This window comes from Typopeltis vanoorti, chromosome 8, assembly GCF_054136105.1.
Source record: "Typopeltis vanoorti isolate ZY-2024b chromosome 8, IOZ_Tvanoo_1.0, whole genome shotgun sequence".
In the NCBI taxonomy this organism is placed as follows: Eukaryota; Metazoa; Arthropoda; class Arachnida; order Uropygi; family Thelyphonidae; genus Typopeltis; species Typopeltis vanoorti.
In genome coordinates this window covers 116,237,065-116,264,821 of record NC_143556.1, presented here as the reverse complement: position 1 = coordinate 116,264,821, position 27,757 = coordinate 116,237,065, and the positions used below count along the sequence as shown (strand labels likewise).

The following is a 27,757-nucleotide window of genomic DNA, read 5'->3' as shown; positions in this document are numbered from 1 at the left end:
GGGAATGGATATAGGGTTGGTGAGATGGATAGCTGGGTGGTTGATGGAGAGATATCAAAGAGTAGTTTATTCAGGAGTAGAGTCCAAAAGACAGCCTGTGGCTAGTGGTGTGCCACAGGGTTCTGTTCTTGGACCACTGCTGTTTAATCTGTTCATTAACGATATAGGGAAGGGTCTAAGTGGGACAGTTCATTTGTTCGCTGATGATGCAAAGTTGGGTAGGGCGATCGTGAATGCAGAAGATGTCAAAGTCTTGCAGGATGACTTAGATAGATTGGAGTTCTTGGCTAAGGAGAATGGATGTCAATTTAATGTGATAAAATGTAAAGTTATGCATTTCGGAGTGAAAAGATTAGCAGCAGTATACCACATGGTGGAACTGTACTCCAAGAGATTGATGAGGCCAGGGACTTGGGAGTGTTGGTGGATACGGAGATGAAGTTTAGGGGGCACATTGCGAAAGTAGCTAAATCAGCTCATCAACTCACTTGGTTGTTGAAAAATACCTTGACGAGCAGAGACAAGCAAGTTATTGTACCTCTGTACTGAGCCCTGATAAGACCTCATCTCGACTACTGTGCTCAGATTTGGTCACCTCGGTTCCTTCTTGATGGGGAGGAGGTGGAGAGGATCCAGAGGTGAGTGACTACGATGATAGCAGGTCTATGGAATGAACCATATGAGAACAGGTTGAAGATTTGTGGGTTGCAGAAACTAGTCGATAGGCGGAAAAGGGGAGATATAATTGAGACATTCAAATTCCTAAAGGGATTCTATAGGATTAATTCAGAGGATATTTTTGAGATCAGGACTGGTGGTTGGAGAACTAGGGGATACCCATGGAAGCTGGGCAAGAGCGTGGTTAGCTGGGGTGTTAGAGCTGGGTTCTTTACTTTTAGAGTGGTAAATGAGTGGAATAAGCTGCCAGAGTCTGTTGTGGGTGCTATGACAGTGAGCGAGTTCAAGGCAAGGTATGATAGATACTGTGAGAATGTTGAACAGTTGTGTGAACATGATGTTTAGGGCCTCCCTCGATGAGTCTAAGGACTCCCTGGAGTAGCCTGTAGTAGTAGTAATAATAATAATAATAATACAGCGCTCCCAGCGTTCTTGCCACTTCTGGAATGTGTCCTGGAAGTCTTCTTTTCGAAACATGTCAAGCACCTTCTCCGATTCACGCTGGATCTCCCCATTGGTGTCAAAACGGTGACCTTTGAGCTGGATCTTCATTTTGGGAAGAGGGCGAAGTCTGCAGGAGTGAAATCTGGTGAGTAGGGTGGGTGCAGAAGTGAGATGATGTTGTTTCTGGTGAGAAACTCACATCTGAGGAGAGCTCGGTGACAGGGTACATTTCATCATGGATCATCCAGTTTTTCACACTCCACAGATCTGGTCACTTTTGCCAAATGTCCTCCCTCAGACACCTTAAAACCTGGCAGTTCAACTCGCTATTGACGGTCTGGCCCCTGAGGACGAATTCTCGATGCACAATGCCGCGAATGTCGAAAAAGACAATGAGCATGCACTTGGTCGAGCTGCAGACCTGCTTCGCCTTTTTCGGTTGTAGAGATGATGGACTCTTCAACTGTGAAGACTGTTGCTTCGCCTCAAGGTTGTACCCATACACCCAAGTTTCGTCACCGGAAATGATCCTTGACATGAAGGACAGGTCAGCAGCCTTGGGACGAACTTGGCAACAACACAACACATGTTCAAATCACACATGAGGATTGCCTGGACTGTTCCGTATGACACACTGACAATGGCAGCAATGTTGTGGAGTGTTCTCCGTCGAGCCTCATGCACAAGTTGCCGAATGGTTTAGACATTTTTGGGGGTTGAGCTCGTTGAACGTCTTCCTGATCTCTCATCGTCTTCCAGTGATGGTCTTCTGCCCTTGAAGCATGCATGCCACTCAAAACACTTCGAACGACTCATTGCAGCATTGCCGTAAACCTGCCGAATCATGTCAAATGTCTCTGTGGCAGATTTGCCCAGTTTCATGCAGAATTTCACGTTTGCTCTTTGTTCTAACTTGCTATCCATGATGAAATCGCAGATGTGGTAACGCAGGTGGTCAGAATAGCATCAGTTGCACAGCTCCCGATGTACACAGGAAGATGTCTTTTGGCACTCTGACTTATGAAGGTAGGTGCTCTCTGTGACTGCATGCAGCCTTGTGCTGGCATCTGTTGGCGTGTTGTAACCTAGTCTCGAAACTTTTTGATACCACCTCGTATATAAATTGACTCCTTTTTAATTTGTTAACTTGCTCGTGAGCACTTTGTGATCCTTAGTTTTAAAAAAACGATTGATATTTCTTACATTTCACTCGCTGAAAAAAGTATATTATTAAAATAAATGAAAAAGGAAACCATCTGTTTACTCAAGAAAATCGATCGTAGTACCCACATTATTTCAGACAGTAACATATCTTGTTAGGGTTAGGTACCAAGAGATGGCAGCACTTGTTTGCCAGCCTCTCCATCGGTGACTGCTGTAATTAGTGATAGACATGGGCCAGCTATCTCTGATTGGCTACCGGTGGAGATTGAACTGCCCACCCAGTCTCCAAAGAGATAGATAGGGTATAAAGGTCTCGCCTACTCCCTATAAGGGAATAAAAGGCGTTAGCTGATTTTTTTTTTTTTTTTTTTTACTTATTGTACATCAATATCACATCTGGAATCCTGTGGCTCAGCTGGTAAAGATAATGCATTTTGGATGGAAAGAACTGAGTTTCAAATCCTGTCGAGAATGTTAAGAGCCTATTCAACTAAAGGTGAATCCAGTCTAATGCGGTCGGTGATGGATGGTTTTCTTCACCGAAAATAGTGTTTTTAACTAAATAGACAAAACGGACGGAATAACATACTCAATGAACAGAGAGAATAGACTTCCCATAAACTTAGCTACTGCACTGTCCGTAATTAAAATTAACAGCTTTTCAGCTGTATGCGATTCAGTTGATCTCACACGGTGGTAGCCCACCCCACCTCCTTTCCGGAAATACGGATTTTTCCCCTCGCCAAGCAGAAACTTGACCTAAAAACAAATCAACATATTCCACAGATCACCCTAACCCGGCAGGTTTAGTAGTTTTGGCTATTTTCTGGTTTTACACTTTCAAAACAGGAATAACTACTCTGAGAATTTAGTAAAAGTAATATACATCACAGTTTATATTAATTTACTACCCTGTCTCTTTTACATTATTCCGCTGTTTGCTGGGTTTTTAACTAGCAGGCCTACAGTTAAAAATATACAATAAAAAAATAATAAATACGAAAATTATTGTAGTGGTCCTCCATATCAGAGACTACATGCTGTGGTCATTATTATATTATTGCTTTCCAAATTTTGCACCAAAACAAAACCCACAGAAAAAAAAAAAAAAAAAAGAAAAAAAAAAAAAAAAAGAAAAAAATCGACTTTATTTCCATTCTTCTACAAGGATTGCTGTAACTAACTCCTCTAAGGTACCGGCAATTTTCAAAGAAGTTACACATGTTTCGTCGTAGTTGGGTGCGAGCATTAGAAGTCAGCGTGTGTTATTATCATGCTTGTATGAATAAGTTTCGCAGTTATCGCCTTTTTATTTATCTTTGTTGTCTTTTTTTTTTAACTTTATAAACTTTCTAATGAAGATGTGGAAGTGTCACAAATGTGGAAAGCCAGTGTATTTTGGTAAGTAATGAATTTTTTAAAAGCGTCCTTCCGAGTATTTCAAATTACTCCATGCTGTTGAGGAGCGTCATTTTGTGTTCTGGACTCAGGCACTTCGTTCATGATTTCTATATTTGTTTTCCAGTTACGATTTTTAATTCATACAGAAGTTTGAAAATTTGAGCACATTTTAGCATCATTTTTTTTCCCCAAGCCTCAAGTACTTAATAGTTCCACTACAGTAACACAATATATAAATTTATATATATGAGTGACCTCTGCGATGAGTCCTGTCTTCATGATGCCGGAGTAATATTAATTACATAATGTTATTGCTGAGTGTAGTTATGTCTCTAAACAGTGTTAGCCTCTGTGTCCAAGATATTAATGTGACGATAAAGATTTTTATTCCAGTTCTGCTGCACTATTTATTCATTAAAAGAAATGAAATGAAACTGGAGATAACAGAAATAACTTTTAAACTCATTGATATCATCAGGTGAGGAGTTTTTTAAATGTTAAGTGAAATCCACTAACATTTGAATTAACATCCAGAGAAAGGTCATAGTGATATGAATTTAAATTACTTTAATCAGAAGTAACTTAAATTCTGTTTAAAAAAAAAAAAAGTGAATCATACAATCTAACACAGACGTTTTCAAGGACAGTAGTCTGTAAGCTTCCCACATTATTTATTATTATAAGTAAACATTATTAATACAAATTACTATCTTGCTCTATTGTTGTTTATCAACTCTTCTACTGCCTTTTTGGCATCATACCCACAACATATCCTAATATAATTGCTTTTTTCATCGATTCTTATCCTTGGATAATGAGTCCAACATTAACTCTGTTTAGCAACTTAACAGCATTCTTGGTGCCTATAGGATTGTAAATTAGTCTCCATATCAAATTAATAATTGTTGTGATGAAGTTTAACAGTTTTTTTTTTATGTCATAGTTGACCTTTTTAATTTCATCTTTACATTGACTATCTTTTCTTATTCTTGGACTCCAATAAATCATAACTTTCAGTGACCTTTATTCATCTATATTCACTATAAATATTCAAGTAACAGTGCTAATTTACACTCCTTCCATGCCCCTTTCCTTGCTTAGATGCTACCTATTTCTCCAAAAACTTTTTATTGAAGATTCTTGGTACACTTCTCTGATTAAGAGAAGTGCATGATATGGCAAAAAGGAATTACAATAAGCATAATCGGTTTGAAGAGTAGGCATATTTAGTGACCACTAGTTAGTGGGAAAAAGATGAAATATGTGAAGAGGATAGGATGAAATGCTTAGATGATTTTTAAGGAATTTTATATATCTATTTGCTGATACATGAAAGGATAAATTTTTGTTTTTATAATACTAACTAAATAAATAGGAGATATGATAGTTATGCATGAGATTCTGCAGCACTTGTGCAAATTCTGTAATGAAATGCCCCTTTATTTTGAAAGATACAATAGTTTGACTCATCTGTGTGATATATTATTTATATCTGTGATGATATTATATTATATTGGAAAAGAGATCAATGCAGCTTGGGGGATTTTCAAAAACTGTTTAGTAGATGCAATATCTCAATGTATTCCAATGGTGAGAAGGTTAAATAAGGTGGGTGTGAGATGGATGAATAAAGAGATTAAGCAGAAAAAGGGCATTGTGGAGACAGCTTAAGAGAAGTGGAAATAACCAATTTCATGAGGTCTACAAAGACCAAGCAAGGAGGGTGACTTGGTTGGTGAGGGTAGCTAAAGAGAGGTATGAACAGCAGTTGGCTAATGAAGCCAAAAAGAATCCTAAGGAGTTCTTTCGATATGTAGCCAGCAAAAGAAAGAATAATTATGGAAGGATGACATTGATTGGAGAAAATGGTATAAAGACAGTGATGCAGAATGTGTGGTGGAGATACTTAATGAGCAGTTCATAAAGATCTTTCAATCTTGTGAATGTGACTTCATGGAGGGATTGAGAGCAGTTAATGATGGGGAGGAGAGACTGACTGTAGGTGAGCAAGAGATGTATGGGGAGTTGAGGTAAACTAGATGTTAATAAGGCTGTGGGACTTGATAATATATCACCACGTATTCTGAAAGAATGTGCCAGGGAGTTGACGTCTGCCTTGACATATTTTTTTAATATGAGTCTTGAACTTGGTCAAGTTCCTAAGGAGTGGAAGGAGGGCAAGATTGTGCCACTTCATAAAGGAGGTGATCGAACTCAAGCATCAAACTATAGGCCTATCTGTGTGTCAGGTGTTGTGGTTAAGTTGTTGGAGAAGCTTGTGAGAACTAGGATCCAGAGTTGGGTTGATAACAATGGTATTATCTTTGATGGACAGCATGGATTTGCTAAAGGGAGGTCATGTTTTAGTAATCTACTTACTTATTACAATAAAGTGACTGCTTCCTTGGACAGAGGAAAAGGATATACACAGTAATATACTTGGATTTCGCAAAAGCTTTTGATAGAGTACCCCGTGATAGGTTGCAGTCAAACTAGAGCAGATGGGGTTGGATATTAGATTGGTGCAATTGGATTGGAGACTGGCTATCTGATAGGTATCAACAAGTTGTGTATGGGGGAGTGATATCCAGGAAAAGGAAAGTCACTAGTGGAGTGCCTCAGGTGTCTGTTTTAGGTCCATTGCTGTTTAATTTGTATATTAATGATATAGGTGAAGATTTGGATGGAGATATTCAGTTGTTTGCAGATGATGCAAAGTTGGGACGAACCATGAAGTGTAGTGAAGATGTTGTGGCCTAACAGGAAGACTTGAATAGATTGAGTGATTGGGCACAGAAATGGGGATGTGAGTTCAATGTTGCAAAATGCAAGGTTTTAAAATTTGGAAAACAAAGATGGGATGCAGAATTTATGCTTGGTGAGAATATATTGTTCGAAGTAGAGGAAATAAGAGATCTGGGGGTGATAGTGGATAAGGATCTAAAATTTAGGGGACACATTGTCAAAATTGTGAAGACAACACAAAGGCTTCTGGGAATGATGCAGAGGACACTGACACGTCGAAGTAGGGAGATTCTTGTTGATTCCAGATTTGGTCACCGGGTTTTCAGAAGGATGAAGAGATGTTGGAAAGGGTCCAAAGGAGACTGACTAAGGTAGTTTCTAACCTCTGGAATGTCGAGTATGAGGAAAGATTGAGAAGATGTAATTTGCAGAGTCTGGTGGACAGGAGGAAGAGGGGAGATATGATAGAGACCTACAAGTTGGTAAGGGGTTGTTATAGTATCAATGCTGGAGAAGTTTTACATAGAATAGTGGGAGATCAGGGGAGAACCAGAGGTCATCCCTGGAAACTGTATAAAGAGGGTGTGAGTAGGGGAGTGAGAGGCAGGTTTTTTTTGTGCAGAGTTGTGAATGATTGGAATGCCTTGCCTGAGAATGTGGTGTCTGCAAAGAGTTTGAATGTGTTTAAAACACGGTATGATGAGCTGTGTGTGTGATAAAAGGACCTCCCAGATGAGTCTTTGACTTCATGAGGTCTTGGGGGTGGTAATAATAATATAACAAAGATACTTAAGCAGTACTCAAAAGCGATGATTGTACTTATTCTCCTCCTAACTTTTTAATGAAAGTCTTATGATTGGGAAGACTCCTGTATTGTGGTGATGGGAGTAAAAATTGTGTTCCTGTGTTCAAAGACAGAACAGGAGAAATTCCTGAATTACAGATTTTTTTTTTTCCCCTCTGAAAAAAGAAAAAAAAAAGTGGGAGGGGATATTAAGAATAATGGAATACCTTAATTAGTGATTATTCTCAATTGTTTGACTTCTAACTAATCGAATCTTTAGTTAACCAGTCCTTGAATAGGTCGGTATATCAACTGACTCTCGAACAGTTATAATTGCACATTTAGTTAACCAAACTATCAGTTAGTTGATTAGCAGATTTTTCACTGTGACTGAATAATTGAAAGGTCACTCTACTTGATATAAATTATGGCTTATTTAGAGTTCAGCACAGATTTCAAGTTCATTCATTTCATGGAAAAAGGCAACAAAACTTTGAAGGCATTGTGTTAGTTATTGGACAATTTGAGCAATTTCTATTTGTACACATTTCTTTAGTTTTCATAATACATTTAACCAGCTGTATTATAATAAGTAAAAAAAAAAGTCACTGGAATGCCTTAAAATTGATTTGGAATAGTCTAAATAGTTTGTTTACATGGAAAATTGCAGAATTCAGTAGTGTTATAAAGAAAGGATGATGAGACTTCAAACTGCTTTCAATATACTAGAATTGTAGACTTTAAAATGTGGATGCAATATGTAGCAGAATTACTCATGGTGCAAAGAAGAAGGCTAGGAGAAAGAGTAGTATCTCATTTTTAAAAAAAAAATTTTTTTTTTATATATTGTAACCAACACCTAAGCAGTGTTCACCATGCGTGGAATAGCGAGGAGAAAGGGATTTGTTAACATTTGATTTGAAGATTTTCATATTATGTACTCTTGAGGGAATGCATAAAGAAGAGATTGTTCCAGAGGTTAGCAGTAGAGGGAATGACGAACAAGGAAGAAAATTTGTCTCTGGGTTGGAAGTTGAATCATGAGGGAATGTTAAATAGCCATTACCAAGGCTCAACAAATACACTTGCCCACAGTGAGTAAATTTTTTTTTGGCTGGCAAGTAGCTGCAGACTCAATATAATATTTTATGTTCAGTAAAAAATAACTTTCTATACAAAATCTTTTTCTACTTTTAAAAAAACACAGAAGAATATGTATAACATAAATGGCATTCTAATGACAAATATTAATATAACAAATTTTGATTTTCGAAAAAATCGATGTTGTTTTTATTGTTTTTCATATTCTTGTTTATTGACTTCACCTTCTTGGAATGGTTCTCAAACATTGGAAATGTTCTCCAAACAATGATACAGCACCACTAATCACACTTTATGGTACTTGTATTAATTATTGAGACACATAATTAAAAAATGGTGGTGGTGGGGAGGTCTTTGGCAATTGCATTTTTTCATAACAATTACAAGTTTGTGTACTTTGTCTATCCCTGGCCATTGCATATGTGTTTTAAGAGATTATTATTATTATTATGTGACCCTTCAAGGAGTCCAAAGACTCGTTGAGGGAGGGACCTACCTACCCTACAATTCTCCGTCTCCACCACTCAATCCACCAACTACAGCAAACTTCATCATCTACACAAACCCTATCTACTTCCCATCGCCACCACTAGTATTTTCACAGACAATCACAAACATCCATGCTCATGGTAGGATTCAAACTCACAACTTTGGCTGGAGAGCAGATATGCTAACCACTCTCCAACCAGGCTGGCAGCCTGGTTGGCCGAGTGGTTAGCGTATTCTCTCTGAAATTTCAGAGAGAATTACTGATGTCACTTCTTCTGATGAAGAGTTGAGTTGAAATCTGTAAATACAAACAGCAGAAAGTATTAATCATTCTAAAAGAGCAATAGGGAATTGGTGAACGCAGGTTATTAAATCAGTGTGATTACTCTCTTCTGTATTGTCAAATTTTTAGGAAAAACACTACTCACCATATGAGTATAGTATTCTACATTTGGTTGGATTTGCATAATTATGATGCAGCTGGTTAGTATAGATTTGTGTAGAGGTCAAGTAACACCTGGATACTTAATGTTTATAGCAAGAAAACTTGCAGAGAATGTGATAGAAAAATAAAAATTTAAAGCGCAACAGTATTACTATAATTAATTCATTTCCATTACCAGTATAGCATGGTAAATTTCCTTGCTATAGTAGTATGTTTCACATCTCATTACAAAGAAGCAAATCTAAATTACAAATTAAGGAATAATGAGAAATTTGCTCATTATAAGTCAAAGGACTAGTATATGTTTACACTGTTAAACTTAAAAAAATTATTCAAATTAAACTCTACCATATTAACCTGCCCTTTTTTCATATGCTCCCTCTGTCGCTCTCCAAACTTCTTCAACTTTCTCTCTAAAGCTGGACTTTCTGCAGTCTAAGTACTCCAATAGTGAGGTCATCCTTCTTGGGGACTTCAATATCTCCAATGCAGTTAACCTAGTGGCTATGTGCTTTGCAACTATATACTTGGGGAAGGATTGTCCTAGGTTCAATTCCCGTCGGTGACGTGAGGAGCTGAAGGATCTTCCTCAGCCATAGCCAAGTTAGCTGGCCTTGAGAACTCAACATTATAGGACATAGGATACACCGGGGCATAGGGCTGACCACCTTATCCTGGGAACTATTTGAGGTCCGATGATGAGAAGAAGAAGATGAGAAATTAAGTGGAATGAGAGAAAGCAGAGTTGATGAACAAGAAAAGAGTGGGGGGGGGAAGAGAGAAAAAATGAATGGAGCTGAGAGGAGAATAATGTATGGAGATTGATTTGAGGTATATAATACAGTATTAGGTGTGCTTGCCAGGAAGAAGAAGAAGAATAGCAACTATGTTGGCAAAGCCAAATGAAATATGGATGAGATACGTGTGTAGAGGCTTAAGTGCTGTGAGGACATCATGTTGGAGGCTTAATGGATTTTTTACAACACTCAAAAAGAATTAAAATAGACTTTAATACTTCCTATATTTCGTCCTAGTCACTAGGACATCTACGGGGATTACAAAAAAATTAATGTAACATATGCACAAATAACAAACAATACTAAGCCCAACCACGTGAGTGACACTAAAGTCCTATCTAGGTAGAGCGCCCTCTAAGGGCAGTAGTAGGTGGCCTGGAATGTAAGGTGGGAACTCTGGTGATGAGTGTTTCCCAAATCTTCGGAAGCTTAATGCACCCATATTTATTGAGATTTGGTTGGTTTTTGAGAGCTGCTGCTGCTTCTAAGAAAAGTCTCTCTTTCTTGAATTTGCTGTGGTGGAGCATGGTGGTTTTCTTCCATGATAATCTGTGGGTGGTGTCCAAAACATGGTCAGCCAAGCCTGAATGGCCATAGTTGTGTTTGAAGATGTAAGACTTGTGTTCCTCTAGACAGATGGATGCTGATCTGCCTGTCTGTCCAAAGTACGCCAGCTTACAGGAACAGGGTACTTTGTAAACTCCAGGCAGAGAGAGAGGAGGGAGCTGATCTTTCGTAGAACGGATAAGGGTAGCCAGTTTGCGGTGGGGCTTATATGCTGTGTGTAGATTGTATTATTTTAGTATCTTGGCTATTTTTTCAGATGTGCCACGGATGTAGGGTATGGTGATGGCATTTTTAAAATCTTGTTGACGAGAAGGAAGGGGAATGGGGGAGGAGTTGATTTTTTTTTTGATACTGTGATCGCTGTAGCCATTGGAGAGGAAAGTGCTGTGTATGTGGTTAAGCTCGTTAGTGAGGGCGGTTCCACTGGAACAAAGATTGTGGGCTCTCTTGGTAAGAGTTTTAATAATGCCATATTGTTAAGAGGGGTGGTGGTGGGAGAGTTTGTGAATGTATCTGCCTGTGTGTGTGGGTTTTCTGTATACGGTGAAGGTAAGTGTATCATTAGGCAGGCGTGTGACTAAGGTGCCATTCCTAGACACCTTAGTCACACTGCATTATTAAAACTCTTACCAAGAGAGCCCACAATCTTTGTTCCAGTGGAACCGCCCTCACTAATGAGCTTAACCACATACACAGCACTTTCCTCTCCAATGGCTACAGCGATCACAGTATCAAAAAAAAAATCAACTCCTCCCCCATTCCCCTTCCTTCTCATCAACAAGATTTTAAAAATGCCATCACCATACCCTACATCCGTGGCACATCTGAAAAAATAGCCAAGATACTAAAACAATACAATCTACACACAGCGTATAAGCCCCACCGCAAACTGGCTACCCTTATCCATTCTACGAAAGATCAGCTCCCTCCTATCTCTCTGCCTGGAGTTTACAAAGTACCCTGTTCCTGTAAGCTGGCGTACTTTGGACAGACAGGCAGATCAGCATCCATCTGTCTAGAGGAACACAAGTCTTACATCTTCAAACACAACTATGGCCATTCAGGCTTGGCTGACTATGTTTTGGACACCACCCACAGATTATCATGGAAGAAAACCACCATGCTCCACCACAGCAAATTCAAGAAAGAGAGACTTTTCTTAGAAGCAGCAGCAGCTCTCAAAAACCAACCAAATCTCAATAAATATGGGTGCATTAAGCTTCTGAAGATTTGGGAAACACTCATCACCAGAGTTCCCACCTTACATTCCAGGCCACCTACTACTGCCCTTAGAGGGCGCTCTACCTAGATAGGACTTTAGTGTCACTCACGTGGTTGGGCTTAGTATTGTTTGTTATTTGTGCATATGTTACATTAATTTTTTTGTAATCCCCGTAGATGTCCTAGTGACTAGGACGAAATATAGGAAGTATTAAAGTCTATTTTAATTCTTTTTGAGTGTTGTAAAAAATCCATTAAGCCTCCAACATGATGGATGAGATAATAGCAATCATCTCTGTGTATTTGAGGCTTAAGCTGGAAGGACATCATCATCATTCCCTTGAATGACACCTTAACACTCTTAAAAAGAGTTTTTCCTTCTGATATCTTAGATCTCTTTTCTTTTGCCATCAATTCTGGTTATTTTTCTTGGAAGCACAAAATTTACAAACAGATAGAAGGAACTGCTATGGGCTTCCCCTCTTGCCAATTTTTACATGAAAAATTTTGAAAAACGGGCCATAGACTCAGCCCCTCTCAAACTTTCTCTCTCGCTAAGATATGTACAGTATGTGTTTTCTATTTGGCCTCCTGGCACAGACACATTAGACTCCTTCTTCAGTCATCTCAATAACCTACATCCAAGTATCCACTTTACAATGGAAAAGGAAAATAACAATAGTTTACTCTTCCCCGACACCTTAGTAACATGCTTTCCTAATGATAATCTTTTCTTCACTGTATATAGAAAACCCACTCACACAGGTAAATACATTCACAAACTCTTCCACCAATGCCCCTCTCAACAAGATGGCATTATTAAAACTCGAACCAATAGAGCCCACAATCTTTGTTCCAGTGAAACCTCCCTTTCAACTGAACTCAACCACATACACAACACCTTCCTTTCCGAAGGCTACAGAATTAAAAAATAATCAATTTCTTCCCCATTCCCTAGCCATCTCTTCAGAAGGATTTCAGAAATGCCATCACCATCCCCTACATCTGTGGCACATCAGAAAAAATAGCCAGGTCCTTAAAAAAAAGTACAACCTCTACACAGCTTTTAAGCTCCCACTGTAAACTTGCTCCCCTTATCCATTCTACCAGATCAGCTCCCTCCACTCTCAGTGCCTGGAGTACATAAAATACCCTGTTACTACAAGCTGGCTTACTTCAGACAGACATGTAGATCAGCAACCATTCATTTAGAACAACACAAATTGTACATCTGCAGTCACGACTATGGTCAATCTGGCCTTGCAGACCGTATTTTGGATACAACCCACAGGATCTCCTGGAGAAAAACCACCATGCTCCACCATAGTCAATTCAAAAAGGAAAGACTGTTTTTAGAATCTGCAGCAGCACTCAGAAATCAATGAAACTTAAATAAATACAGTTAATAAAACTTCCGAGGATTTTTGGAAACAGTAATTATCAGAGGTCCCACTTTACATCCTAGGCCACCTACAAACGCTCATAGAGGACACATCACCTAGATAGGACTTGAGAGTCACCCACGTGTTTCACTTAGTATTGTGTTGTATTTGAGTGTGTGTTACAAGAGTTATTTGTAATCTCTGAAGATGTCTCAGTGATTATGATGAATATTGGAAGCATTAAAATTAGTTTTTAATCCTTTATTAGTGCTGTAAATATTCCATTAAACCTCCCACATGAAGTGATTATCTCATCTTTTAAGAGAGATCAAAATAGAATATAAGTTGGTGCAAAAGGTCTGCAAGGCAGTATAAATTCGGTAGGGCAATATTTGTGATCTTTTGTGCAGCAAAAGTGTGTGTGTGTGTGTGTGTGTGTGTGTGTTTACATGTACAGAAAATTGGAAAAGAATAATCATCATCATCATCAAATTCCTGCTATGTACTCTCAAGGGGTGTACAGGATATGATAGTACTACATGAAAAATTTAAATCATTATTAATTTCCATCTACAATTTTCCTCCAAATCAGTCTGTTACTTGTCAAGACTCCAACATTATCAGATCTTATATTTCTATTGTCTAAGGCACTTTGTACTGTATCAATCCACCTATATCTTGGTCTTCCTCTGGGTCGTTTTGCTGCCAACCTGGCAGAGAACACTTGTTTTGCGAATCTTTCCTTGCCCATTCTGTTTAAGTGACCATACCACCTGAGATTAGCTCTGCTAACGCATTCCTGGATGTTGACAATGTCAAGTTCTTTCCTAATATCTTCGTTTTTAATATGATATTGCCATTGATGCCATCTGTTCATGCTTATAATCTTTCTCAGGACTCTCATATCTGTGGTCTCTAGTCTTTGGTCAAGTGTTTTACTTCTGACCCAGCTCTCAGATCCATAAGTTAAAACTGGTTTGAACACTGTCTTGTATACAGCTAATTTAGTGTTCCGACTAATTTCTCTCTTATTCCATATGAATTTATTCAATTGACTTCCCACCATACCAGCTTTCCTGATTCTGTTGTCTATTTCTATATTTAATTTACCATCTTCAGTAAAAATCGTGCCTAAGTACCTGAAATGTTTTACTTGTTCCACAGGTTCTCCATTCACAATGCAGTTGACATTTTCAATGATTCTGCCTATTTTCATTGTCTTTGTCTTTTTATTGCTGACCTTCATACCATTTCTATTACAACAGCTATTCAATTTAGTCAGAGAATCTTGCAGACTTGTAGCGGATTTATTTAGAAGTATAACATCATCTGCATAAAGCAAAGAGCTGACATTAACATCTCCAATTTTGATATCATGTTTAATACCACTTTCCTTCATAATGTGATCCATATAGATAATGAATAACAGAGGGGATAATGTACATCCTTGTCCCACACCAGATTTAACATTAAACCATCTTCCTGTACTTCCTTCAATTCTAACTGCTGACTTACAACTCAAATAAAGACTAAGTATTGCTTGATATAATGCCCCATTGACACCATATAACTGCAGCGTATTGAATAGCTTCTCTCTTAGCACCTTGTCATATGCCTTTTCCAAATCGACAAAACTTAAATACAGATCTTTGTTATATTCCCATGCTTTCTCGACTATTTGTCGTAAAGTGAAGATCTGATCCTGACAGCCTCTATTTGGCCTGAATCCAGCTTGTTCTTCACCAGGCTAGGAAGAGTCGTCTGGAATATGTGGATGCTTGGAACATTTGATGATAATCAAATGTTCCAAGCATCCACATGCCTAACAAAGAAGTATTCTGTGGTCTATTTGATTATTAGTCTATGCCGGTTTATTAATAACTGGGTAAAAAAGTAAAAATGTTCAAAGTTGTGATACAAAATGTGTATGCAACAATTATTTATTTTTTTTAAGTGTTAAGATTTTTCATGGAACTTCAGTGTGCAAAATACAGTTAGGGAATTGACAGTACTAATAACCTTGCTGTAAAATGTTCCTAAAGAGTGGAATAAAGAGTACCTAAAGGCATGAGGACAATTGTAATCAAACTACTGAGTAGTTTTCTTCTGTGACCGTTAATATATTGGAGTAACTAGTAAGAGTTTGTATACAAAATTTAGTAGAGAAAGGTAGTATTATTTATGATAGTCAGCATGCATTTGTAAAGAGACACTTTTGTTTCAATAATCTGTAATCTCTAGATTTTGCAAAGGCATTTGACAAAGTGATACATGATATTCATGTTTATGCTGCAATCCATTTATTTAAATATTAGGTTATTGGATTGAAATTGGTTATATGATAGATATCGGAGTGCTGGTGTATAGTGGAAACAGTCAGAAAGAAGGAAGGTTACAAAAAGTGTTCCACAGAATTATACATAAAATATCAATGCTATTTTACTTATAATTCTTATAGAGCTCAGTACTGAGACCATAACTACACTGCTTGGAAAGAAGTCAGCAGACACCATAACATGAGGAACATATGGCCATGGTGTCCACCTTAATAAGATATAGGACCTCCTTTTGCTGCGATGACTTTAGCAAACCTATGGGGGCATACCTTCCACAAGGATACGATAGCAATCAATGGGAATTTTGGGCCATTCTTCCTATAGGCATGTAATGAGATCCTGGACTGTTGCATGGTAGATCTCCCTTGATCTCACCCAATGCTCCAATGCATCCCACAGATGTTCAGTAGGGTTGAGATCAGGGCTCTGTGAAAGCAGTCAAGTGTGGTGAGATTCATGTCCACAAACCATTTAGTTACAGCAGCAGTAGTAGCAGCCTTATGACACCGTGCATTGTCTTGCTGAAAGAGACAGTGGTCAATTCTGGAACCACCACAAAGTAGGAAGCATTGCATTGTCCAGAATGTTCAGATACTTCTCAGTGTTCAATGTTTGTGGTACCACAAACAGAAGTCCGAGGCCAAACCAGGAAAAACAGAACCATAACATCACGCTGTGAACTCAAAATTTATGCTCTCTAGAAGGTGTAGCACGATTCGTCACTCCATAGATAACACAGATTTCCAAGTTTCATCGGCCCACTGTACGTGCTCTTTGCACCACTGAGGATGATTCTGCATGTTGGTTTGGGTAATGTGAAGTTTGTATATTGTGGTCCTGCCATGGAATCCTATGTTGTAAGCCTCGGTTCTGAATGTGTTTGTATTTTTGCAGATTAGTGTTCCAGTCAATGCCTGGAATTCTGCAAGTAACATGCTGGCCAATGAATGGCAGTTGTTACATATTATCCTACATAGCACCTTACAGTCATGTTTGGTGAGTGTAGTGGTTTGTCCACTGTGAGTAGCACTTGCAGTTGATTCCCTGTGCTTCCATCTCAGTGTGGTATCGCTGCTTGTCAACAATTTGCTAAACAGATAGGCCTGTAACATGGCATCCTATCACAATGTCTCTTTCAAACTCCATCAGTTCCCTTCTAGCTGCCATTTCTTCTGGACACTGACTTGGGAGCATCATATTCCTACAGTTTGTACTAACTACTGTGACTTGTTACATTGCATGATACACCTTACTCATGGGGTGTCCATTGACTTCTTTCAAAGCAGTGTATGTATCCCTTGTCAGTGATATTGTCACTATGTTGCAGGAAGATATGCAGCTTTTATTATTATTATTATTATTTTTATCAACCAACTTCTCGTGTATGAGAAGTTGGTTGATCAACCTATAGTATCATGTATGGGAAGAGATCTGGAAAAGGAGGAACTTGTTCACATTATATCTGAAGTCCTATGCATTGTGTATTCTTTGGAAAACACATTGGAGAAGATGAGACTGTTCCAAAGTATAGCAGCAGCAGGAATGGAAGAGGAGAAAAAGCAACTTGTTTTGTAAGTATAGAGTTGGACTGTGAAGGGGTTTTTGGGTGGCAGTTACCTGTGTATTAGTGGATTTAGCAGACAAAAGAGAGGAGAGAGGATTATTGATACTAGTTCTGATGAACATTTGCCATGGAAATATTTATAGAAGATGCATACAGTAGATACTAAACACCCATGCAAGTGTAGTTGGTAAGAGATGGGTCATTAATCAGTCTGATTACTCTTTATTGCATTGAGTATGTTTAGAGAGCCCTTGGGGTACCACCCCAGATCTGTGAGCAGTACTAGATGGATGTGTAGATTTGTGTGATTTGTACAGGGTTAGTAGCTATTCAGAGGTAAAGTAATGCCTTGAGCAAAAGAGGAATCCTAATTTTTTGGATGCTGACAAAGCAATAGTTACAATGTGTTTGTGCCAAGATTGAAATTGACAAGGTTATCCGAATCCCATTGAAGAATGGTTTGGAGATCAGAATTTAGGATTGCAGAGGTTGTTGCCCTGTGGGTTGTGGTGGTTTGCGTGGTACAGGGTTTGTCAAGCGAGGAGGAGTAATGTAGAGTACTGTCATCAGCAAAACTGTATTGGATTATGGTCAACTGGATCAGGTCTTTGATATTTAGAAACAGGATAGAACCTTGTGGAAGCCCAGCATTAATTGCTTAATTAAAAGATAGGGAGCTATGCACAAGCACGTGCAATGTCCGTCTAGTGAGTAAACTGGCAACTCAGTTGCAGAAGTCATGGGACAGACCAAATGATGGGAGCATACTTAACAGGCTATTGTCCCATAGCCATTTGAAATCCCTGGAAATATCAAGTGTAACAACTTGGGATTTGCAAAACTTTTTTCATGGTAATTGTCCAGAGAAGTGACATAAGTGAGTAGGTAGATCCCTTGTTGAATTGCATTGTTGGAATCTGTGCTGGTAGTTGTTTATTAGTTGAGTACCAGCTCCTATGCTACTAACAAGGTATTGTAGGAGCTGGTTGTCAATGGTTCTCTCCATTACTTTAGAGAGGATTGAGATCTGAGAGAGAGAGATAGAGAGACAGACATTGGCAGTTGTTTGATAGTAAGGATTTATCATTATCCTTGGGAATAGGTTGGATATGAGCTAATTTCCAGGGTATAAGGTAGATAGATACCAATGGAGTACAAGAGCATAAAGATGTGACAAAAACATGAGTCAACTCTGGAGTGTACATCTTCAGGACATTTGGAGGAATATAGTCAAGGCCAAGAGATTTTTTGGTATTTTATTTGGACAGTATTTTTCAGAGCACTTTCTGATAAAAGATTGGAGGAAACATTGGGTTGTGTAGTTGGAATGGTTGGAGGATGTGTACCAGAGGTATCTTTCTGTGGGTGATAATACAATAGACCCATCTGGGTGCTGTAGCAGTGGAAACTGTGTTGGAAAAAGTTATGGCCAACCTTTGACAAGAGACCAAAAGCATGACTGCCATTTGTGATGCAAATTTCCTGCTTCTTGCAGCTGTTTTGGACTTTGTAAGCAGTGAGGGAAGGTGTACTTGATGACAACCATTTGCAGTATGCTTGGTTCTTCATTTGTACATCTTTTAAAGAACCAACACTTACTCAGAGGATGGTAGCATGGAATGAGGAATATATGCTTCCATACTGGAGAGGATGACTTCAGTGCATGCACTTTAATTGGAAGGCTGAAGACAATAATTCAACCAAGGCCATAGAAATCTTGGAATTCATCCCACTTAGCATTCTTATAATGCCACTAGATTCTTGGTTATGTGGGTGTTGCTTGGTGGTTGGAAGAGATGAGTATAAGGTTGCAGTTTAAATTACCTAAGGGAGATACAATTTTCAATATATTTGGAGGGATCACTGGTGCAAAAGAGGTCCAGAGTGATTGGAGTTACCTGGTACTTGTGAACAATTTGTGTAACATCATTTGCAATGGCAAATGCCTCTGTGTCTCTACCTGCTTGGTCTGTGCAATTGGAGAAGGAAAACCAGTTGATATTTTGAATGTTCAAATTGCTGAGGGACATAACCTCATTTTTAGGTAAGTCGGACCAAAGGACATAGACTTTCAATGAAAGAAAGCTGAGAAGTTTGGATTGGTTGGGAGAGAGAGAGATAGACAGCATATGAATTTGTCATAGTGGGACAGTGAGATTTTTAGTCCAAGTAGATTGTAATTGGGAGATTCTAACTTGAATGCTCTCTAGTATGGTATGTCAGAGTATATATATATATATATATATATATATATGCACAAATTCTGCAATTGAGCCAAAATGAGTTGTGCTTGGGGAAGTTCAGATGGATAGGCTGAAATTTTGTCAGGAAAAGCAGGTGAGGTTTTGCAGGCTGGAGGTGGAAGTGGACACTATTGAAGTTGGAACTGAGACCATACATACTTTAAAGTTGCTCTGAAAGTCTCTGTGGGGATTGTTGTTGACCAAGTGGATCATACCTGTTTCCTTTGCTTTTGTTTTCAAGTCGGCTATTAGTAGTGTTCAGTTTCCTCACTAGTATTCCTCTTTTTTAGTCGACACTTAATATCTGCTTTGTTGTTTTCTTCTAGTTGTTGGCAAAGTTGTTATCCTTGTTTATACTGGCTGACCACATAGGAGCTTGGTCAGGCCAAGCTCATATCTGCAATTGGAGAGAAATGACTTTGGGATTGTTCACAACTGCCATTAGTTCTGATACATTCATCAGTGTGTCACAGGTTACTTTCACCAGTTGGTATTTTGCAGGAAGTTCATCCCATTCTTTTGCTCATAGGTCCAAAGCAGTATCTGGTGATTTTTATGTAACAGAAAGTAGATCTTTCAGTTAATTTGGTGATTTTTTCCTTCAGCAATTTGTCATTTTTGTTCTGGAAGTTTAGGATAATGGCAGTTTTTTTTTGTTATTTTATTTAATTTTCTTTTCAGCCTTGATTGAGTCTCATATCGTCAACACAATGAGACTACAGAGCAGGTTGATATTGATGGCAGATGATTTTTCATTAAGATGCTGATCGTGGATCTATTGTAGCTTGACTTCATTTAATTTAATAATGTTTCATGATAGCAACAAAGTGCTACTCAAGGCTTTCAGTGGATTTTCCTAAGTTCAGGAAGTTTTACTGAAGGGAGGCACAGTGGACAGAATAAAGGCCGATTCAGTTTCACAAGAAATTTATATGCCGATTCGCCAGTTTTTGTGCATATGATCAATGGCAAGAAAAATCACGCAACATCTTTCTTGTATTTAGTCTTGAATAAATTGCAAGATGGATTAATAAATGAATGAATGACTGTACTGAAGAAAATGGAGGAGACATGGGATCTTGGCATGGTTGATTGAAAATTGAAAATCAGAGGTCATATTGCAAATATGAAAGCAATCTAGAGGATGGATTGCTGCAGTACTGAGAAAGACATTCACCAGCAGAGATAAAAGGGTCATGGTGGTTTCATTGTGTAATGGTCTAATCAGACCACATTTGGATTGCTGTGCTGTGATCTAGTCACTGAGATTTGAAAGTGTGAGCCTCATCTTTATAGTTCCCATGTAGCTACATAAAAATCAATGTAGTGATACGAGTAGTTGCAGGCACATTACAGCCCATAGAATAGCATTGTGAGCTGAAATGTGTGAAATTTTCTGTTCAACTATAAGAAATAAGCACACACATTTGGTCCAATTTCAAGATTTTTTTGAACTGAAAACACGAAAAAATAACTTTAGCAGCGAAGTGCAGTTTCGAGTTTTTCACAAAAATGCTGTGAATCTGAGCACGTAGTGCATATTTAAGCAATATTCGTTACTTATTGCATTATTTGACATAGTGATTGATACAGAACACAGCAATAGATAGTATACTTGGATTTAATGTTGCAACACTTATCGATGCCAGTAGATGGCAGTGGGTTCGCTCAATTAATGAATATCTTGCAAATTTTAATTAATTTGCATATCATCCAATAAACTTCTTACTTGCACTGTTGTAATTAATGTTAGCACAGCCTTGTAGCTACATAAAAAATCAGTGTAGTGATACAAGCATTTGCAGGCATGTTACAGCCATAGGTTAGCATTATCAACTAAAATGTGTGAAATTTTCTGTCAACTATGGGAAATAAACACACAACAGTCCAATTTCAAGGTTTTTTGAACTGAAAACTGAAATTAGGCAGTACTGAGAAAGACATTCGCAAGCAGAGATAAAAGGGTCATGGTGGTTCCATTGTATAATGGCCTAATCATCCACATTTGGATTGCTGTGATCTGGTCAGTGAGATTTGAAAGTGATGAGCCTCATCTTTATGCAGTATTTGGAAAAAACCCACATGCAAGCTTTTGTATGCTCACACTTAAGTAAAGAATAAAATCAAAAAGACAGTTTCTAGTCAAGTATACGAGGGTGGTCTGAAAAGTTCTCAGCCTAACAATGAAAAACGAATTTATAATTTCGAAATTATTTTTATTTTTCAACATAATCTCCCTTAAGACTAATACATTTATTCCAGCAAAGCTCCAGTGCCATTATCCTGTCCCTGTAGTGGTTCTCAGTAAGATCTGCAGAATACCCCTCTACAGATGCAATCATGTACAGGGGTATTTTGATTCAAGGTTTTTCTTGATTCGAAGAAAAACGTTGACCAGCGAGGAAGAGATTTAGTTTGGGGAAGAGATAGAAGTCAGAAGGAGACAAATCTGGGAAATAGGATGGATGTTCCAACAATTCATAATGCAGATCCCTTAATTTTCCCATTGCCAAAATAGCTTTGTGGGCAGGTGCATTGTCCCGATGAAGAATGATTTTTTTCTTCTGCAAACCGGATCTTTTCTCACAAATGTTTTCATCTAGTCTGATTAAAAGATCGGAATAATATTTCCCGGTTATTGTTTTAACCTTTTCAAGATCACTAATAAACAATTCCTTTAGCATCCCAAAACACCAATGCCATGACCTTTCCTGCTGATGGAAACAACTTTGTCTTCTTTGGTGCTGAACAACCAGCTTCTGTCCACTGTTTTGACTGCTGTTTGGATTCTGGCATGTAATGGTGAATCCAAGTCTCATCAATAGTAATAAATCATTGCACAAATCAGTTTTATTCTTGTTAAAATGCTCCAAGCACTGTTCAGAGATTTTCATGCAAGTTTGTTTTTGATCTGCTGTGAGCAAGCGTGGCACCCATCTTGCGCAAAGCGTTTTCATTTGCAATTCTTCATGCAAAATATATCCTACACATTCTTTTGAAATGCCTATAGTCTCAGCAATTTCACGCGCTTTGACTCGCCGGTCATCCAATACCATACCGTGCACTTGATCAATGATTTCTGGTGGTGTTATACTTTTTGGATGTCCTTCATGTGGATCACCTTCAAGGCTGGTACGGCCACGTTTAAACTCGGCAGCCCATTTCTTATTTGTCGAAAACGAAGGAGAAGAGTGCCCATAAACTTTTATGAACTTTGAATGAATTTCTTTTGGCATTGAACCTTCTTTTACAAAGAATTTTATTACCACACAATACTCAATTTTATCCATGTCAATTGATGCAGAGAACACTTTTGCTTCAGACAGCTGTATAAAACCTACTTGATAGAATGACTTGCAATATCACATGGATGCGTATGACAGATGTACCAACTTAGAAAAAAAAATCTTCCTGGTAGTGTCCATCTATGGCCGAGGCTGAGAACTTTCCAGACCACCCTCGTAATTTACAGTATGCTTAACTTGCACTGAACTTTGAATACACTGTGTCAGACCTGGCCTGTTATCATGTAGTAGCTAAGTTTAAACCAATGACTGGCCAGCGGAAACCAATCCTACTCAGAGTATGTATTCCCTGGATGACCTTTAAAAAAAGGGAGAGAGGAAATAAAATCAGTGCAGAGGTCATATTTTCCATATTGAAGTGCCAAAATGATGTATCTCATATTAATAAAATACTCTAAGAGATAGTCGTAGCATGTTTTGTTTCCTCACTTGGTTAGAAAGTAAGTAAACTATACTTGAAGAAATTGTATTCTTGTTTTTATCTTTTACCTAAGCATGAGCAAACAAAAGTTTGCATGTGAAGTAACATCATGACTAGTCCATTTGCTTGTAGAGGCAATAACCACATTGTTGACTTAGTATCGTATAATGCATAGCATCTTTCTTTTGGATGTGTATGTTTTCATGACCTATGAGAAGGATCATCACTATGTAGACTTATTTTGATCTTTATTGAAATCTCATCAGTGGTAGTTATATCTCTGAAGGTATAATGCTGGAGCCATATTTTTCATATCCAAGTAACAAAATGTTATCACATATTATTAAAATATGCTGGATATAAGATAGTTGTAGCAAGTTTTTTTTTTTCCTCTTGGTTAGAAAGTGAATAATACTTAAATAGAATAGGGTCTATCTCCCACTCATCAAGATCTCAGTAAGGGTTGAAGCTGGTCTGAGTAGTGACCCATTGTGTGTTTACATGCTATGGGATATGAGGGAAATTTGATGTAAAGTCATCTGCTTCTGTACATACACAAGTGGACTACTCATGATGTTACTCCCCATATAAACTTTTGTTTGCTCATACTTGTAAAGGATAAAAACAAGAAGACGGTTTCTTAAAAGACCATTTGCTGGCAGAATAATGTTTTCTTGTTACAGGCAAAGTTATTTTGAAAATATAAAAAAAAAAATATATATATATATATATTCTATTCTCTAAACTTTATTTGAAAAGCATTAATTGGTGTGCTTCTTCCTTTATATTAGCAGAAAGAAAGACATCTTTGGGTTATGACTGGCATCCTGAATGCCTCAGATGTGAAGAGTGTGGCAAGAGACTGAACCCTGGACAACATGCTGAGGTATGTAAACCTCTATATAAAACACTTGTGAGAAAACTTGTTCTTAATACATAGTGCATTAAATGCTGTATTAGTTCATCTTCTAGATAACTTTGGATGCAACTCATCTAATTAGTGTTCACTTGGTCTCTCTTGATCTACAGCTCATCATCCTTATGGCACTCACCCATTAGAAATAACATTGAAAAGTCGATATTTGGATTGTTGCTATTGATATGTAGAGTGCATTTTGATGGGAGTTACATTTCATATCTTAATAAGGCCTTCGAGCACATTCAAGTACCATACTATCTTCTGCCTTTTTTAGCACCAAAAAACTTCCCTAAATGCTTGATGACTAGAAGAGGATGAGTTAGTTAAAGTATGACTAAATCTCTTTTACCAATCACTCCTAAGAAGGCATAAAGAAGAAACTTGTTTTGTTTCTTCCTTATTCTTCTTCTTTAGGTATATTCATGGATGTCTCACGATTTTTAGAAAAAAATATTTTATTATATAAAGATATTTACAAATTATAATGAAGAGCTAAAGGCTTCAATTCGGCAACATGAACATATTTAAGTTAAGGGATATTATCCCATATTGTTTCTTAGCCGAATAAGAAACTCAAAGAGTTTCATGCCGAATATAGAAACTATATAAAGTTTGGTGATTCCAAGCGTAAGCAAATACCTGGATAGAGCAGCAACTGACCCTTGAAGGTAATGCAAGCTGAGGCAACTCATAGAAAGGGTGGAGAAAGCTCCGATCACTATTCTTGATATTTACCCATAATGTGAACTTAACTCCTAGGAGCTGTATTATTGTTCAACATTATGAGAGAAGGTCACTACCCAGACCGGTTTCGACCTTTTTTGAGGTCTCATCAGTGAGTAGGTAGACCTAGTTAATACCAAGTTTGTAGCGAACAGAACTTACATCCCTTCTATGAGAATTGCCAAGAGGTGTCCTATTAAATTACTAATTATAATGAAGAGCCAAAGGCTTCAATTCGGTCGAAACTGGTCTGGGTAGTGACCTTCTCTCATAATGTTGAACAGTAATACAGCTCCTAGGAGTTAAGTTCACATTATGGGTAAATATCAAGAATAGTGATCAGAGCTTGCTCCACCCTTTCTATGAGTTGCCTCAGCTTGCACTATCCAGGTATTTGTTTACGCTTGGAATCGCCAAACTTTATATAGTTTCTATATTCGGCATGAAACTCTTTGAGTTTCTTATTCGGCTAAGAAACAATATGGGATAATATACCTTAACTTAAATATGTTCATGTCGCTGAATTGAAGCCTTTGGCTCTTCATTATAATTAGTAATTTAATAGGACACCTCTTGGCAATTCTCATAGAAGGGATGTACGTTTTGTTCGCTACAAACTTGGTATTAAGTAGGTCTGCCTACTCACTGATGAGACCTCAGAAAAGGTCGAAACCGGTCTGGGTAGTGACCTTCTCTCATAATGTTGAACAATAATACAGCTCCTAGGAGTTAAGTTTACATTATGGGTAAATATCAAGAATAGTGATCGGATCTTGCTCCACACCTTTCTACGAGTTGCTTCAGCTTGCACTACTTTCAAGGGTCGGTTGCTGCACTATCCAGGTATTTGCTTATGCTTGGAATCGCCGAACTTTATATAGTTTCTATATTCGGCATGAAACTCTTTGAGTTTCTTATTCGGCTAAGAAACAATATGGGATAATATCCCTTAACTTAAAAAAAAAAAAAAAAAGATATTTACAAATTCTTACTTAATTTTTATTTATTGTTACAATCATTTGTATTAGCAATATTCAGTTCAACTTCACTCTCGGTACTATCACTCTTCTTGTTAATGTCACCGTATTACTTTCATCTGAACTATTGTTGTCACTCCCTTCAAAAACTGCGTCATCTTCATTACCATCCATCGCATTACTTATCCTGCATTTCTTAAATGACTTTATAATCATCTCTTCTTTCACAGCTTCCCATGAATTTTTCACCCATGTACATACTTCTGAAATTGTTGGCCGTTTCATACGTCCTGTTGCTGTAACATCGTGATTTGGCTTTGCCATTCATTTGTTCCGCTCTTCCCACATAAAATTTTTGAATGGTTTATTAATAGATCCATCTAAGGGATGTAATTGACTTGTAAGGCCTCCAGGAATGACAGCTAATTCTGTATTCATTTCTTTTAGAAGCTTCTTGGTTGATTCTGTTTTATGCACTCTGAATTGATCCCACACTAACATCGCAGGCTTTTTAAACAATGCACCTGGACGTTTTGTCCATATCTTTTGTATCCATAATTTCATTCCTGTTTCGTTCATCCAGCCTTTATCTTGAACATGGATAAAAATGCCATGAGGAATTTCATCTCTCGGTAACGTTTTCCTCTTGAAGATTAACATGGGGGGGGTAGTTTTGTTCTGTCGTAACAAGCTAAAACTACGGTGTAGTGAGTTTTTTCGTGACCTGTTGTTTTGATCACTATTGATTCGGTGCCTTTTGAATCTACTGTCCGATTTGAATGAACATCAAAAGTTAGAGGCGCTTCATCTATGTTCGCAATTTGATTAATCTCAATATTCATTTTATTTTAGCTTCATAGTCAGATTGCAAAAGAATAATAAAAAATGTCAAAGTCATTGGGAAAACTTACTGCAACATTCATTCAGACCACAGTTCAATAAGAGCCACCCTCAAAATACATAAAAAAATGAAGAATGCATACGAACACAGTCCAACCATAAAAAAATGCTCAAAACAGATAAACCCAGAAGAATTTAGAAAAAAGGTGGAAGAAACCAACTGGGATTTAAAAAAAAACATCAACAAAGATTTAACAAACTTTTACAATCAATTAATGAACTGCAAAGAAAGAATCTCACATGAACTTCCTCCTAAGACCAGGGGATGCCTATCAGCAAGAACAATAGAACTATTGAAGAAAAGAAGAATACTGAAAGATACAGGAAAAGATAGTCTAGAATATAAAATTATTTGTAAACAACTGAGACAGAATATCAAAAATGACTATAACATATATAGAACAACAAATTGGCAGAAACAGCTAGGCTCTGCAGTAGCCTAAAAAAAGTAGAAAGAGAAATAAATCTAAAGCAACCACTACCGTCAGCCTTCATAGATAATCAAGGGAACAGACACACAAACAGGTGAAATGGAAAAAATAGTAAAATCGTTTTATGAGAACCTTTACTCATCTAAACAAGTAATCACAGCCCCAGTACCAGACGAAAATTAGGAAAATTTGGAAATACCATCTGTCCTACCCGAAGAAATAAAAATGACTATCCACCATATGAAAAATGACCAATCAAAAGGAATTGATGGTATAAAATCTGATGAATTAAAAATGGGTTGACAAATACTCTTTAAAGCTCTAGCAGAAAGATTTACCCAATATATTTACCCAGAAAGATTTACCCAAGATTGGTGTCGAGGCTAGCTGGTGAACGGACGTGCTATCGGAGAGCTCCTGAGAGATTTGTGATTTTTGTTGATTTATTGATGTTTTGGATTCAATGTAATGGACTTAAGTGTGTAATTTTGGTATATTATTGGAGCTTTATTAGCGTGGTTAGTGTACTAAAGTGTTTTATAACATAATCTATGTCGGGAAGTTGCCGCTAGATGAATTCGTAATGTGTAGTGTTCGTGCAAGCTCCAAATAAGATAAGTATCATTTTCAGTTATCGATACAAATTACTTAATATTGTGTAGTTTTGTTTTGTTTGCCTTGCATATTTTCGTGCGTCTGTTTTTGGTGTGTTATAACGTA

At 37.7% G+C, this 27,757-nt stretch overlaps 1 protein-coding gene across 2 annotated transcripts in view; it reads left to right on the top strand.

Annotated features, from left to right (window-relative positions):
- The first annotated feature begins 3,533 nt into the window (after nucleotides 1-3,533).
- Rassf (Ras association family member) overlaps nucleotides 3,534-27,757 on the top strand; it is a 246,698-nt gene continuing 222,474 nt past the window's right edge. For both annotated transcript variants that reach the window (XM_090396283.1, XM_090396284.1), the window contains exons 1-2: nucleotides 3,534-3,687; nucleotides 23,879-23,973. In XM_090396283.1, the coding sequence (XP_090252409.1) occupies nucleotides 3,642-3,687; nucleotides 23,879-23,973 (141 nt within the window). In that variant the 5' untranslated portion in view covers nucleotides 3,534-3,641. The remainder of the gene's footprint in view (nucleotides 3,688-23,878; nucleotides 23,974-27,757) is intronic.